This window comes from Engystomops pustulosus, chromosome 8 (genome assembly GCF_040894005.1).
Source record: "Engystomops pustulosus chromosome 8, aEngPut4.maternal, whole genome shotgun sequence".
Classification (NCBI taxonomy): domain Eukaryota; kingdom Metazoa; phylum Chordata; class Amphibia; order Anura; family Leptodactylidae; genus Engystomops; species Engystomops pustulosus.
The window spans coordinates 4,979,071-4,994,155 of NC_092418.1; the positions used below are offsets into that span (position 1 = coordinate 4,979,071).

At 48.8% G+C, this 15,085-nt stretch overlaps 1 protein-coding gene across 2 annotated transcripts in view; it reads right to left on the reverse strand.

Moving 5' to 3' along the window:
• Window positions 1-356: 356 nt before the first annotated feature.
• The window catches only part of LOC140076265 (guanylate-binding protein 6-like), a 46,257-nt gene continuing 31,528 nt past the window's right edge, over window positions 357-15,085 (reverse strand). Inside the window, exons 1-11 of one of the 2 annotated variants that reach the window (XM_072122814.1) lie at window positions 12,797-12,819; window positions 6,552-6,754; window positions 6,324-6,451; window positions 5,942-6,051; window positions 4,110-4,297; window positions 3,103-3,363; window positions 2,739-3,019; window positions 2,433-2,645; window positions 2,247-2,349; window positions 1,376-1,569; window positions 357-658 (exon numbers count right to left, since the gene is read on the reverse strand). In XM_072122814.1, coding sequence (XP_071978915.1) covers window positions 446-658; window positions 1,376-1,569; window positions 2,247-2,349; window positions 2,433-2,645; window positions 2,739-3,019; window positions 3,103-3,363; window positions 4,110-4,297; window positions 5,942-6,051; window positions 6,324-6,451; window positions 6,552-6,726 — 1,866 coding nt within the window. In that variant the 5' untranslated portion in view covers window positions 6,727-6,754; window positions 12,797-12,819 and the 3' untranslated portion in view covers window positions 357-445. Of the gene's footprint in view, window positions 659-1,375; window positions 1,570-2,246; window positions 2,350-2,432; window positions 2,646-2,738; window positions 3,020-3,102; window positions 3,364-4,109; window positions 4,298-5,941; window positions 6,052-6,323; window positions 6,452-6,551; window positions 6,755-12,796; window positions 12,820-15,085 lie in introns of those variants that run through there. The other variant, XM_072122813.1, reaches the window with a different exon arrangement.

Below are 15,085 nucleotides of genomic sequence, written 5' to 3' on the forward strand. Positions count from 1 at the left end.
AGTGTCAGACTGGGTTTCCTTTGGCTCACCAGAGAAAATCAATTTGGGGGCCCACTCTTATTAGTTACCAGAAAATATACTCTAGCAGCCTCCAAATCGTGGTGTTTTCTGAAGGACCTCTGGGTTCTGTATTGGGTTGAGCCAGGGCCCACCGGAGGATCCTCTGGGACTCTGGTGGTCCAGTCCAACACTACATTCATCTATATCTCCGTGGCTGCTGTCATCGCTGTCATCTCCTCGCTGTCTTTTGGCCCTGAAAACTAAAGTAAAGTAAAGCTTCATCTCTGGTAAAATGGACTGAGGTTGTCCTGGATTGTTACCTGCTGGAGTGGTGTAAGGAGGACTGGAGACAACAATGTGGAGCACAGATTTTATTTGACGTCCTTATCAGATAATAATCTCATTTTTTATTTGAAGGATCGGCCGCAGCTTTGGAAAGTTATTTCTAAAGCTTTTTAATCAATCCTGAGACGAAGTTTACGCCCACAGTGACAGCTCGTGGTAGGAAATACTCAGCGACGGAGCCAAACACATTGGCTACACCGGAAACCCATGAGGATGACTTTGCCTCTTCCTGCTTCTTTCCCAGGTCATGGAGCTGCTCCTGGTACATCCTGGCGTGTTCCTCGTATCCTTGGTACCTGTACAGGTCTCGCTCCTGAGGAGAGAGAAGCAGCGTTACCAAATGGCAGAGAGGGAAATGGCGCCAACAGGATATGGGGAAATTAACCAAGATTGGAAGAAAAATTGTTCCCTTCCTGTTATTTTAAAAAAGTAACCCCCCCCCCCCCCATTAGGTCAATTTGTATTGTTGTATATTATTCTCTACTCATGTCCAATAATTGTCCTGCCATATTATGCGTCTTGGCTTTATAATGTTAAAAATTCTATTCTATGGTATCAGGCGTGAAGTCCAGAGCAGCCGATATCACACCGGGACAGAACGATCCTTCTCTGATTCCGAGAGACTGGAGAACATTGAACTCCCTCCCGTACAACAACAACAACTTCTGATTTCTATCCACAAACCAACTGCACATTTTACTAATAAATCATCCAATAATCAATCATTTAACTTCTGTTTATGTAACAACAGATTGAACTCTAGATGGAAGATCCAGGTAAGTCATGTTTGGCCAAATCTACCTGTCTATGCAGTCTCCTGACATGATCTTCTGCTGGATCTTTTGGGTTCATTACTGTTTCCGAGACTAAGTTTTCCCTGTTAATCCTCTGAATTTCTCTTCGGATCATAAAGAACTGTTAAGGTTCAAACCACTGGTCCAACAAGACTTCCATGTCCAGTTTGTGCTTGGTTTTCGGATTAGTTTTTATGAGAAGACCTGGAGGTGGACTTGTGCATTTCAGGACTTACCCTTTCTTTATTCCTCATGAGATCTTTGATGTTTTCCAGCATTAAGCGTCTCTCGTGTTTCTCCTTCTCGAGGATTTCTCTAAAGTTCTCCTCAATGATTCTCCTTTGATACTCCATCTTCTTATTCTCCTCAGATAGTTCCCTTTCTTTCATCTTTGTCTGTAGTTCCCGCTTTTCTCTTTCCGCTTTCACTTCTGATCAAAGAGAAGAAATGACTAGTAAGAAGACTTCTCCATCAGTCCACACCTGTCTACTCTATATGCCTCTGGTTTTATCATATCTACATCTTGAACTGAAACCCAGAAAAGTCAATAAGACTGAGACTTGAAATGCAGAGGTACAAAGAGCAGAGATAGACAACTCCATTGAGCAGGGAAACTGAGACGTCTCTAGAGAAAGTGAGGTCCATAGAGAAGAAAAGAAGGAGTTAATGGAGCAAGACTCATAGCGAGCAAAGGCAAGCGGGAATATATATAGAAAAAGTTAGAGAGAGGCCAAAGGTTCAAGGAGAAAACGAAAGAGAAACTAAGAGCCACCGTGACCACGGATCTTCCAACGGTGGATTCCATTTTTTGTGTTTCCAGCTACGATATAGACTCAGATGTCAAACTCAGTTTTCTGGCAGAGAAGGCACATGAATATCTCTGTTCTTGACAGTTTTGTGGCCTCCCTGACCCACATGTCCCTTTGGGCATGTCAAGGAGCAGGCGGGCAGAGGGCGGACAGGAGCGTGAACACCCGGCCCGACAGATTTACTAAAGTCTCCACCAGAAAACTGGAGCTCATAACGAATTCCCCCAAAATTTACTCGAGATGTTTCATGAGAACGTTGACTATTTTTTGTAACATTGGGCTGAGGTTTTCCTGTTACCTTCTGCTTTCTTCTGCTGATCGCTGAGGGTGTTGTCAGTCTTCAAAATGGTGATGCCTAAGGTTTCCTTGGACTCCTTAAACTCCTTAAGAACATCATCTGCCTAAAAAATGGTTGAAATGAGATTATTAGAAAAAGGAGACAAGTTGACTGTGGGGCCGGTGGTATGATGTGCCCCGCGCCCACCTTGGTGCCTTTCCTCGGCTCTTTCTTGTATTTCTCTTCTATTCGCTCCATTTCCTCTTTATACTTCTGGTAACCGCCTAACTTCGCATACGACCCTTGATTTATGGCCATCTCCAGGTCTTCAGAAATGTTCTTAATCAATTTTTCACAATATGATCGAGACTCTGTGTCATTTCTCCTGAAGATTTCAGATTTTTTCTCCTGAATAATTTCCTATAGATAAATGAATAAAGATCTTCGGCTTCACCATCATCAGTAACAGACAGAAAAATCTCACATCTGGACATTTGTTAATGTTCAACCTACCAAATATTTTTTATTGAACCGGCGGTCACTGTCCTTGAAGGATCTTTTCATGAATATCTTCAGCGCCTCCTTCTCACACTCCTCACTGATCTCTATGATCTGCTCCAGGGTCTCGGTGGGGAATATGACACTTCCTTTCATCTTCTCTTCATAGTATTGTGTGGCCTCCTCCACAGCTCTGGTGTTTTCAGCCACAGATATATTGGTCACCACGTCCTCTACGCAGGCAGCATTGGAGGAGCAGATGGCCTCAGTGTACATGGTGGCCAAGTTGGCCAGAACTAGGAGCAATGAACAGGTCACACATCCACAATCTACATCTAGACAATCTCAGACCTGACTCACGCATTGAGCAGATACTCACTTTCCCCGGTCACTTTCTGTACGTCGTCCACACACTTGACTTCAGCTTTAGTATAAATGTAGTCACAGAATTTTTTGGTCTGGACTCTAAACTCATGACTTAGCTTCTCCTCAGACACTTCATCCATGTTCTGGAGAACCTCTTTATCCCCCGTTGGAAGGTCAAACATGAAGCACTTGCGACTCTTGAAATACATGCGGATGCAGTCTCTGTACCTATTGTGCTGGTCGAGCTTCTCGGAACTTTTCAGCTCATTTTTAGCTTTGCAGGAAAATTAAAAAAAAAAACACAATGGGGCAGATTTTTCAAGCTGTCTAAAAGTAAGAATGAACTTAGTTGTCCATGGCAACCAATTACAGCTCCCCTTTAAAATGAAAGCTGAGCTGTAAATGGGCAACTAAGAAGATTATTATTTTTGGACAGCTTGATAAACCTGCCCCAATATGATTAGTGGTTGTAAATGTGTGCCAGTCTCCTGGACACAATGAGGCAGATTTACTTACCCGGTCCTGTCGTGATCCCGCGGCACATTGTCCAACGAGGATTCGGTGCGATTTACTAACATCGTGCGTCCGAGTTCCTTCCCATATCGCTGCTGTGCCGAGGTCTGCCGGAGTTCACCTTCTTCTTCCTGCTGCATGTGCTTGATCTTGCGACACAAATCCTTTTTTAAATTCCGCGGTTTGTCCGAATCCGTCGGGTTGTCCGACGGCCACGCCCCCGGATTTCTGTCACGTGAAAGCCGGCGCTGATGCGCCAAAAACCGATCTCGTGCGCCAAAATCCTGGGGCAATTCGGCGCAAAAAGGAAATATTCGGGGAACCTGAACAAAGTGCAGCGTTCGGACCCTTAGTAGAGCAGAGGTCGTGTGTTTGAGGTTTTCAACTTCCCCCGTATCAAGAATGGCAAAAAAATTGCAAATACTTTGACTTCATCCGCTTCATCACTTGGTTACAACTGAGGAACCTAACATATGTTACAGATAACAATGATTGCTGGTTCCTCACCTTTCTGTGGGGTCAGGGCGTTCTCCAGATACTCATCCTCAGTTATTGGCTTCCCATTGAACTCTAGTTTGAGGGTGACGTCTCTCACGGCCCATATGAAGATGGGGAAGTATCTGGAATATTCTGCTTCATCATCATCATTGTCTTTAGACTTCACTTTTATAAGTTCAGCCATTTCGCCCACATAACTGCACATGTGAATTAAAGATTAGAAGACGAGGGTCTCACTGGCAAAAAGTGTTATTAGATAAGTGTCAAGTCTCTGACAGGTCGACCGGCGGGACTCCCAGAGACTAGGAGAACGGTGGATCCTCCCCATAAAAGAATGGAGGTGACCGGAGGTCCGATTTCCTTCTATGGGGCTCTGCAAGGCCAATGTCCTGTCCGGTTCATATAAGAAGAGAAAAGGCGGACAGGGGGGGACCAGAAAGCGCTCATAGAGTAGGATTTAGTAGAAATGGTCAGAAGATGGTGAGATAGTAAGAATGAGGCTCACCAGATAGAGTTGTGCTAGTACCAGGCACAACACGAGTGGAAAGCGTGAGGGAGGTACCGCATGGTGCTGCTAGTCGACTGGATCTTCAGAACACAGTAGCCACACCAGTCTGGATCAGGTATAGTCAGTAGGGGAGTTGCTGTCAATGCGGCGCACACTGGTAGTGAATGAAGTCAGTAGTGGTCTTCAAGTGAAATTTTTTTTTATTGGAATCTCAATAACACAAAACGCGTTTCGGAATCCTTTTTCCTTTCTCAATTGATATTAGACTGAAAGCTCTGGTCTTGGAGGGCTTGCCGGAGGTATATATCCCGATAGCCGGAGCTATAAGACCAGAGCTTTCAGCCTCATATTACTTGAAAAAGGAATCCTTTGAGAGTCCGAAACGCGTTGTGTGTTTTTGAGATTCCAATAAAAAATGTTTAGCTTGAGGACCACTACTGACTTCATTCACCAGTGTGCGCCACATCGACAGCAACTCCTCTACCGAGGTTCATATAAGGGAATGGTGCTCCACTCATGCCCTCCACGGCTCCATTCAATGACCCTCAGATCTCTCAGTCTCTCTATTACTGTGCGTTGTCATCTGATGCTCATCCCATATTGACTACGGTAGGTAGGGGATAAGTGTCCTGCAGGGGAATAACACATTGAAAGATCAGAACACTTGTCCTGTGGTCATGCGGCTTGTAGGACTCTACCACAATGTCAGGAAGGGAGAGAGAAGAAGTAGTCAGAAGGCCACACCACAAGAGACAAGAAGAGAAGAAAGTTATGGTTACTGATGTGTAATGACCAAAAGGAACAATAGATCTCCAGGCGATGATCTGATGTCCCTCTTCAAGTTTGGATACCACTCACCCCTTTAGTCAGCCCATTCAGGGAGGTGGCCTTTATCTCACCATCTATTGTTCTCCAAATGATTCGGGAGAACACAGGCCCTTGTTGACCTTCTATCCTTGTCGAACATCCTCCATATTGCCAAAGCGACCAAAGGAGAGTGTGGTAACCAAATCTGAAGAGACATAGAACATTTTCATAGAGTTTGGTTTCTGGCTCTCAGGGTAAGAAGCTTCTCCAGTAAAGATATATAGAGTGTGTGATGATCTGCGGAGACACAATACGGGCAGAAGGTTCCAGCTATATAGATGTAGATGGTTGGCCGAGCGCTGCTCCATCTATTGTGCTTCCTTGCTCTGAGGACTCTACTGACCAGGACCTTGCTCTTCTCACATCATTTCTGATAAATAGTAAATATCTAGAACAAGGAATTCTGGAAACCCCTGCGGCATTTACAGGGAGGACAAGAAGGTCCATGTCTTCACTTTAAGGATACTGAAGCTTCTCGATGGCATCTTCATCAATGACGGCCTTGCTGTTGTAGACCAGGGCGCTGCTCAGCAGGACGGCCAGGCAGAAGATCCACATGTCATTCTTCTTGTCTCCCTGTAATATAAGATCATAAAACTTCTCTTGTGCTGCCCCCAAAAATATTGAAATATTTTGGTTGTAAAACTTTGTGGTTGAAATGTCTGATACGTATTTATAGATGTGTATGTAGGGTGCGGTGAGGCTACAGATGTCAACCAATCCAACAAGAGGGGACACCAATACTTCCAGGTTTTCTATGTGATATGGAGAAAGCCTTTAAGACTAACAACCAATTATAATAACCCATGAGGAGAACGGGACCTACGAGCTTCCTCCTGTAGACTGACCTTCTCCACGTCACCCAGACCTTCTGTGTCCAGCAGGACCAGAGTGAGACCTTCCTTGGTAGGATGAGGAAGACATCGCATCCAGATGCCTTTGGTCTGAGCTTGTACTGTTGACCCCAAGTCAAAGCCTGTGTATAAGAAAAACATGGAGGTCAGATGGAGAAGGGCGAGATGTACCATACGTGACATCCCTGGACCTGCTCCCTCTGTATATTAAAGAGGTCTCACCTTTCTGAGATCCGGCCAGCTTGTTCATGAGGTAGGACTTCCCTGTCCTATACAGACCCACAATGGCCACCACCACCACTGGCTGCCTGATCCTGGACAAGATCTCGATGGCTTCTGCATTAACCTGAAGTTTTCCATCTGTTCTGCCCTCGATTAGACACACGGGAAGATCCATCTCGAAATGTAATGCGAACAAAACGCAACTGATAGGAGGAAAACATCAAGAATAAGATCCAGAGAATCAGACCCAACACACAGGGGGAGGGAAGTAATACTGTGCACTGTCCATATATGCAGGAGAAGTAGTACTGTGCACTGTATATATATACAGGAGAAGTAGTACTGTGCACTGCCCATATATACAGGAGAAGTAGTACTGTGCACTGCCCATCTATACAGGAGAAGGAAGTGCTCAGCCTGTGGGTGTGGTTCTGGTTCTGATTGCAGCTCCAGGTGCTCTGTGTGTGAGTGAGAGCCAGGAGATCCCAGACCAGCCAGGGCCTGTATTTTCTCCCCAGGGAGAGTGCAGGTCCTGGGAATGAGCAGCGGACACCAGTCCAAGGCCTCCAGTTCCCGGACTAGGCCGGCGGGAGCTGGAGAGAAGCAGCAACCGGCCAAGCCAGCCGCAGTGAGAAGGTCCGAGCGGAGTCGCAGCAGTGCAGCTCCACATGGGTCGCAGCCAGAAAACCGTGGACGCCGAAAGGCCCCAGGTGGAGGTGAGGTGGCAGGACCCAGCAGCGCTCCTTCTGGAGCAGCCTCACAGCTAAGTACTCACGGGGGTGACCAGGACTGGTGGGTGCGCAAGGCCCGGTAGCCTAATGTCACCTATAGCACCCGCATTGTCAAGAACCTCCGTGAGTATGAGGAAGCCAGTAAGACCTTGTGGCGGCTCCGGAAGGAGCTGCGAGAGACCCGGGCCAAGATGGCTACAGCGACCAGGACCAGCAAGGTGGAGCTAGCGGACATTGTAAAGCGGCTAAAGAAAAACATCAACTCTCTGGAGGGAAGGAAGACCATCATCCTGCAGCACAGCGGCCCCTTCAGAGAGAAGATGGAGAACGATGACCGGTTCCGGGCCATGGAGGAGGAGAAAACCCGGAGACTGAGGGGCCTCCAGTCACAGATGGATGAGGAGGTAGTGGAAGAGACTGCACCAGAACATCAGCAGTGTCCATCTGATAGTCTGCAGCAACATCAGCAGACTCCGTACAGCGGGCCCTCTGCAGAGCAGGTGGCTCTACCATCAGACTCCAGCTCTGCTGGTGAGGGGGAAGATGACACCAGCGGCCGGGGTGGGAGGCTGATGGCGCAAATTCGCCTCCTCGAGTCTCCGGTCTATATGGAGAACATGGCGTTTGGTGATGATCTGGGACCGGAGATGAAAATAAAGACCAAGGCTAAGAAGATCTCGGCCAGAGAGGAGGTGAGACTGGTGTATGTGCCCCACCGCCAGCGGCAGGGAAAGCCCGTTGTGCGAGTCCCACTTCCCGCCCCAGCTCGAGTTCTGTTGTGGACCCTGAGCAAGGGAGTGGGAAGATAAAACCTGTGGCATCGCTAATGGCAACAGACGTCATCTCTGCTTGTGGTAGCAAAGGTGGCGTGGGGCAGACATCGGCAATGAGGCCGAACAGTGAGGGCGGCCCGGCGGCGGGCACGGCATGTTCTGGTTCTGGTGTTCAGGTCCGTCCCTCAGTGAGAGGGGGGGGCGGCCTGGCACTAGAGTCCGCTGTGAGTGCTGGAAACCTGGAACCTGTGGCATCTGCTAAGCGGTTGCCGCTGTGTGAAGGGGCAGTTGGGGCAAAGGGACCCGATCCTCCTGGAGGAAAACAAAAGGACGCTGGACTGGATGGGACTGTCTCAAGCCTGTGGTCGGCCGCCTGTCCTGGGGAGATAGTCCTATCCCCTGCGGCAAAGACTGCAGCTGGTCAAGCCGGTGTATGTGTGGAAGCTAGTGTACCATCTTGTAGTGTGAATAGTGGTGTGAATGGTGGTGGTAATGTTGTTGTAGGTGGTGGGTCTGTAGGGTCAGTGGGGGCTGGTCCATCTGCCCCCCCAGTGGCGGCATCTCAGCCGCGCAGTTATGCGAGTGTCGCTGCTGGGGCTGCTGGTGTATCCTCCCCATCACCAGACTTTGGGGACGGCATGTTGCAACGGCGCCTCCTGGAGGCCCTCAGAAGGGGAGAGAGAACGATGAATGTAGAGGGGCAGGAGGTTGTTTTATCCTTCTGGATAGACAGGTTTGGCCTGTCAGCCTTCCGAGAGGAAAGAGGGGGAGACACTGTGTGGTCTCTCCCGACAGCCGGGCCAGTGGGGACTCGTAGGAATGTGGTCCGTCTTCGCTGGAGGGGCAGTGATGCGTGTCCTCCAAGGGCAAAAGTAGTAGAGCTCCTTCTGAAGATGAACTTCAAGGCAGTTGACATCTTTGCCTTGATACATCCCTATGGCACCCCCATTTTTGACATCAGCTTTGTTCGGCCGGAGGGCCTTGAGCTCTTTTGGTCGAATTATGAGCTGAAGCGCAATGAGCCCGGCTGGCGGGATTTCGCTGTGCAAGCGGTGTCCCGTCAAAATGAGGTCAAGAGAGTGACCGTTTTAACATGTAATGAGTCACTTTCATGCATGGATATTATGACCTGGTTGAACAGGTATGGCGAAGTGGTGGCAGTTCCGAAAAAGAATTTGGATGAGTTTGGCATCTGGTCAGGAGCCTGGACCTTCATGGTTAAGTTGAGGCGTTCAGGAGGCACGGTCACCCACATTCCCTCCTCAGCTTTCTTGGGGAGGGACAGAATCCTGATCTTTTACCAGGGGCAGCCAAAGGTCTGCCACAGATGCGGTGATCCCACGCACTTTAGCGCCAACTGCCATGTGCAGAAGTGCGCATTGTGCGGTGGGGTTGGTCATCTTGCCGCTAACTGTGAGCAGATCAGGTGTCATCTGTGTGGTGAGCTTGGTCACCCGTTCAGTCGCTGCCCTCGCTCCTTTGCCAATATAGTCGGAGCCCCAGTGGGAGAGAGCCGAGGGGTTGCTCCTGCTGTGGAGGGTTCTGCTAGGGCTGAAGGGGCAGAGGGGCCAAGGAAGAAAGGCAAAACCATGCCGCCTTCTAAGTTGAGGCGACTTGAAGGCCGTCGAAGGAGCAGAGAGCTTGGGGAGCCCCAGGCTGCTGGGGTGAGCCATAGCCCTCTTCCTGAGACAAGTGCTGCCGCAGCTGAGGCCCTGGGGAACAGGACTTGGATGAAGAGGTCAGGAGGCTGGAGAAAGAGGAAGAGGCCATCACCACTGGTTCCTCTCTTTATGAGAGTATGGATGAGGACAATAGGAGGTGGCTAAATGAAAAACGTAAGAAGGGTGCCAAAAAGAAAAAACGCAAAACTGTAAAAGCTGCAGCCGCTTCAAAGGAAGGCCAAACCACCTCCCCTTTGATTGTTCTCTCAAACCGTTTCCAAGCCCTCAAGGATATCTCCTCTTCGGAAGAGGAGGTAGAGGGTAAGGATCCGGAGTCAGTGGCGGTAGGTCCTGTGGGGGGCACCGAGTCTCCCTCCTCGGAGGATGAAAGGTCCTTGAGGGGGGAAACTGGCCCGGAGTCTGCTGATGGGGACGATGAGTCTGACGGTGGGGTGACCAAGGGGGCAATGGATATGTCTGTCTCCCTAAAGCGTAGAGGTTGCTCCTCGTCAGACGGTGGTAAGGAGGGGGGTGGGAAAAAGAAAGCCATCTAACTCAATCACTCTTGATGGCGGCACCCACTCCGTTGACGCTGGCGTCCATTAATGTCGCCAGCATTAAGTCTGATGCGGCTAGATTTGCGGCCTTTGATTTTCTCGGCCGCGTTGAAGCCGACATTTTATTTTTGCAGGAGACCAGGCTGCCAGATTTGGCGGCCGTGTATAAAGCTAAGAGGGAATGGAGACACGGGCCTTCCTATTGGTCTCCTGCGGCCGAGCCGTATAGCGGAGTGGCGGTACTTTTTACCGCACCGGTAGAATGCCGACGGGTTATTGAGTTAGAAATGGGGAGGTGCCTGATCCTGGATGTCCTCATGAAGGGACAAGAACTTCGTCTTATTAATATCTATGGTCCCCAGTCTTGCTGGAGTAGAAAGTGTCTCTTTATGAGGATCAAGCCCTACCTTTTTACAAGTCGGCAGGTGGTCTTTGGAGGAGACTTTAATGCTGTCACAAGGCTCCAAGATAGGGGAGGTTCCATAGACACGCTGACTTATGATAGCGTAGCACTTAATAGCATAGCTAGTGAGGCTCGCCTGGTGGATGTCCACATCCGGCACACCCCAGGCCATGCGGGGTTCACCTATTATAGGGGTAGCTGCAGGTCTAGAATAGACAGGTTTTATTTAAAGGAGGAAGCCATTTCTTCAGCAGTGTCCGTTGTTGAGGTGGAGTTCTCCGACCACTGTCTAATTTTGTTTTCTCTGAATGTTACAGAGACCCCCCTGGATGGGAAGAGGCTACTGGAAGCTCAATTTGTCTCTCCTGGAAGAAGCAGAGATAAGACAATCGTTTGAGGACTTTCTTCAGAGCCAGGTACCATTGCTGGGCCTTTGTAGCAGTAAGTCAGAGTGGTGGGAGATGCTCAAGAAAAGGGTGGCGAGATTCTTCCGCCAGCTCTCGAGCCTCAGGAGCCTGGACAGGTACCGCCTGTATCAGGGCCTGAGGAGGAAACTCGAGCATCTCGTCTCGACTGGAGGTAGTCGTGAGGACATCTCCAGAGTGAAATCCTTGCTGAAGAGGTGTCAGTACGATAGACACGCATCTTTGGTTTTTGAGAGGGATTACGGGAAATACCGCTCGCCCGACCCTTACAGAAACTGCAAGATGTCAGTGAATGGTAAAGTTGTCACAGGACTGGTTGACAGTACGGGATCCCTGAAAAGGTCCAGATCAGGGATTCTGGAGGTCGTCAGATCCTTCTACTCGCACCTCTTGGGCAGGAAGGATCTAGATTGGGATGTGATGTCGGCTTTCCTGGCAGAAACTGTCCCTGAGCCAGGAGTAGACCCCTCTCTTGATGTTTTGACAGAGATGATCAGGGAAGAGGAAGTCAGCCGGGCGATTGAAGGGCTCGCCCTCAAGAAATCGCCAGGCCCGGATGGCTTAACATCTGAGTTTTATAAGACCTTTAAGGACGCCTTGGTTCCCCTCTTGACTGAGGTATTCAATGAATGTCTTTCCTCGGGCGCTCTGCCGAAGTCAATGAGGAGGTCTGCCCTGATCATCCTGTCAAAGGGTAAGGACCGATCTCGTATTGAGAACTGGCGGCCCATAGCGCTTCTCAATACGGACAGAAAGGTTTTGGCAAAGGTGCTGTTTAATCGGCTGGTGCAGTTTGCACCCCGGCTCCTTTCGGGGACCCAGCACTGCTCTGTTCCAGGCCGCAGTACATTTAGTGCTGTGCTCTGTGTTCGGGAGGCAGTGGAGCAGGGCAGGGCTGGCAACTGGAAGGGGTACTTGCTGTCCTTGGATCAGGCAAAAGCGTTTGATCGGGTTAACCACGAGTACCTCTGGTCTGTCCTTCTGAGGTATGGCCTGCCGGGGGAGTTTGTCAATTGGCTGAAAGTTTTGTACGCAGGGGCAGAGAGTTTCCTGCTTGTGAACGGTTGGATTGGCCGCTCTTTTGAGGTCGGGTCTGGTGTTCGCCAGGGTTGTCCTCTGAGCCCACTTCTATACGTGTTCGCGATTGACCCATTCCTTAGGAGGGTTGATCGTGGCCCGTTGGTGGGAGTCGGGATGGACCAGGCGGCACCGGAAGCCACTCTAAGGGTGGTAGCGTATGCCGATGATGTCACTGTTTTTGTGTCCTCGAGAGGGGAGGCGCAATGGGTGATGTCGGAGGTTGACCGCTACTCGGAGGCTTTTGGGTCCAAGATCAACCGGGATAAGTGTGAGAGTCTCTGGCTGGGAGAGGGAGGTCCAGGCTTTGATCTCCCGGACACTCTTCCAGGGCCCCAGGACTCCGCCAAAGTTCTCGGCATCGAATTTGGGGATTACCCCATGCAAAACTGGGACGGCAGGCTTAAGATCGCCACTCAGAAGGTTAACCAGTGGAAGGGTTGGTCTTTGACCCTCAGAGAAAGGGTTCACCTGATCAAAACCTACCTGCTCCCATTGCTGATTTATCTGGGCAGTGTATGTGTCTTGCCACAGCCTCTCTGGGCTCGGGTCTACAGTCTGTTCTTCCAGCTGTTATGGGGGAATAGGCTGAACCTAGTCAAGAGGGAGGTTACTTACCGCACGAGGAGACAAGGAGGGTTGTGTATGGTCAACCCTGTGGTGTTCCTAGTGAATACCTTTCTTAAGATCAATGTAGCAAACCTCTGGAAAGAGAGGGCTCCTCCGTGGGTATACTCCTGCAGGGGATGGTTTCGGCCTTTCTTCCAGGAATGGGAGACAGGAGGACAAGTGAAGGATCTCCGTACACCGCATGGGCATCTTCCGGCTTACTCTACCCCGGTTCTGAAGGTGATTCGCCGGTGGGGTCTGGGAATGTGGGAGATCAGGACCATGTCGAGGAAAGTCCTTGACAAGAGGGTTCTGTTTGCCCGTTTCCAGAAGCCTCTGGCCCTCAGGGATTGCCCAAGTCGGGATCTGGGGGTGGGTTTGAGTTTATTGAATTCCATCAGGATCCCCTTGAAGTTTTGGGACTTGGCTTGGCGCTGCTTCCATGGAAAGCTGTGTGTGAGGGACAATCTGAAGTGTAGGAGCTCTGAGGAAAGGGGTTGTCCCCGGCTGGAGTGCGGTGGCCTGCTGGAGAGCATGGACCACTTCCTGCTTCATTGTCCTTTTAACAGAGAGGTGTACAACCGGGTGGGCGCTTCCATCCATTGGCCCGGGTTGGCCGGTCTCTCCTATGCGGAGTGGGCCTATGGAGCATTCAGAGGCCTGGGTGGCCGGGACCGATGCACTTTATTTCTAGCTAGTCTAGTGGTCAGGTACCACACGTGGAACGCACGGTGCTTAGTATCAGCTCAGAATAAAATCCTCCCGGTGGATGAGGTGGTTAGGAACATTCTGGGTGACCTGGTGAAGGTGCGCTCTCTGGAGTATGAGAGGCTGGGCACGGGGAGGGCCTCTCTCTTTTGGAGGGGGTTCTCCTTTAGTGTCCCTTAGTCTGTCATCTCCGCTCCTGGTGTTGGGCTGATGCTGACACTGCAGATTTTTGTTTTGTTTTGAGGATCCGGTAGATGTGGGGCTTGCAGGCGCCGAACTTGGGCTTTGTGGGAATAATAATGATAATTTGTGTAGTTTTTGAATTGTTGTGTTTTATATTATCATTAATTAATATATATTTTTTGTGATAGTAGGGGGGTGTTAGGTGGGGTGGGGGGGGGTGAGTATGTCGGACACTATGGACAATGGACACTGGGACTTGGGGTGTGGAGGGGGAGTGCTAATGGGGAGGAGGAGGGGAAAAATTACAAAAAAAAAAAAATTGCAAAATGAAAAAAAAAAAAAATTACAAAAAAAAAAAACAAAAAAAAATTATGTTGTCGTCATTGTTGATTTTGGTTATGCTTATTGTATATATTATATTGCTTATTACTGGTTTATTTGTGTTGCATTTTCCTGGCAGTGGACCGGCAGGGTCAGTTTTTAGTTTCTGTTATGATCCCGGTGAGGGATGTTTTCTGTTATTATTATGTGTATTGTGTCAGTGTGAGGCGTGAGGTGCGAGGTGCGAGGTGTCGGCTGGACCAGCGATTGTTTCTGTTGACTTTGATGATTTATGTTATGTTTTATACTTTCATATAAAATAAAAGAGTTACAGGAGAAGTAGTACTGTGCACTGTATATATATACAGGAGAAGTAGTACTGTGCACTGTATATATATACAGGAGAAGTAGTACTGTGCACTGTATATATATATACAGGAGAAGTAGTACTGTGCACTGTATATATACAGGAGAAGTAGTACTGTGCACTGTATATATATATACAGGAGAAGTAGTACTGTGCACTGTATATATATACAGGAGAAGTAGTACTGTGCACTGTATATATATATACAGGAGAAGTAGTACTGTGCACTGTATATATACAGGAGAAGTAGTACTGTGCACTGTATATATATATACAGGAGAAGTAGTACTGTGCACTGTATATATACAGGAGAAGTAGTACTGTGCACTATATATATATACAGGAGAAGTAGTACTGTGCACTGTATATATACAGGAGAAGTAGTACTGTGCACTGTATATATATACAGGAGAAGTAGTACTGTGCACTGTATATATACAGGAGAAGTAGTACTGTGCACTGCATATATACAGGAGAAGTAGTACTGTGCACTGTATATATACAGGAGAAGTAGTACTGTGCACTGTATATATATACAGGAGAAGTAGTACTGTGCACTTTATATATATACAGGAGAAGTAGTACTGTGCACTGTATATATATATATACAGGAGAAGTAGTACTGTGCACTGTATATATATACAGGAGAAGTAGTACTGTGCACTGTATATATATATACAGGAGAAGTAGTACTGTGCACTGTATATATATACAGGAGA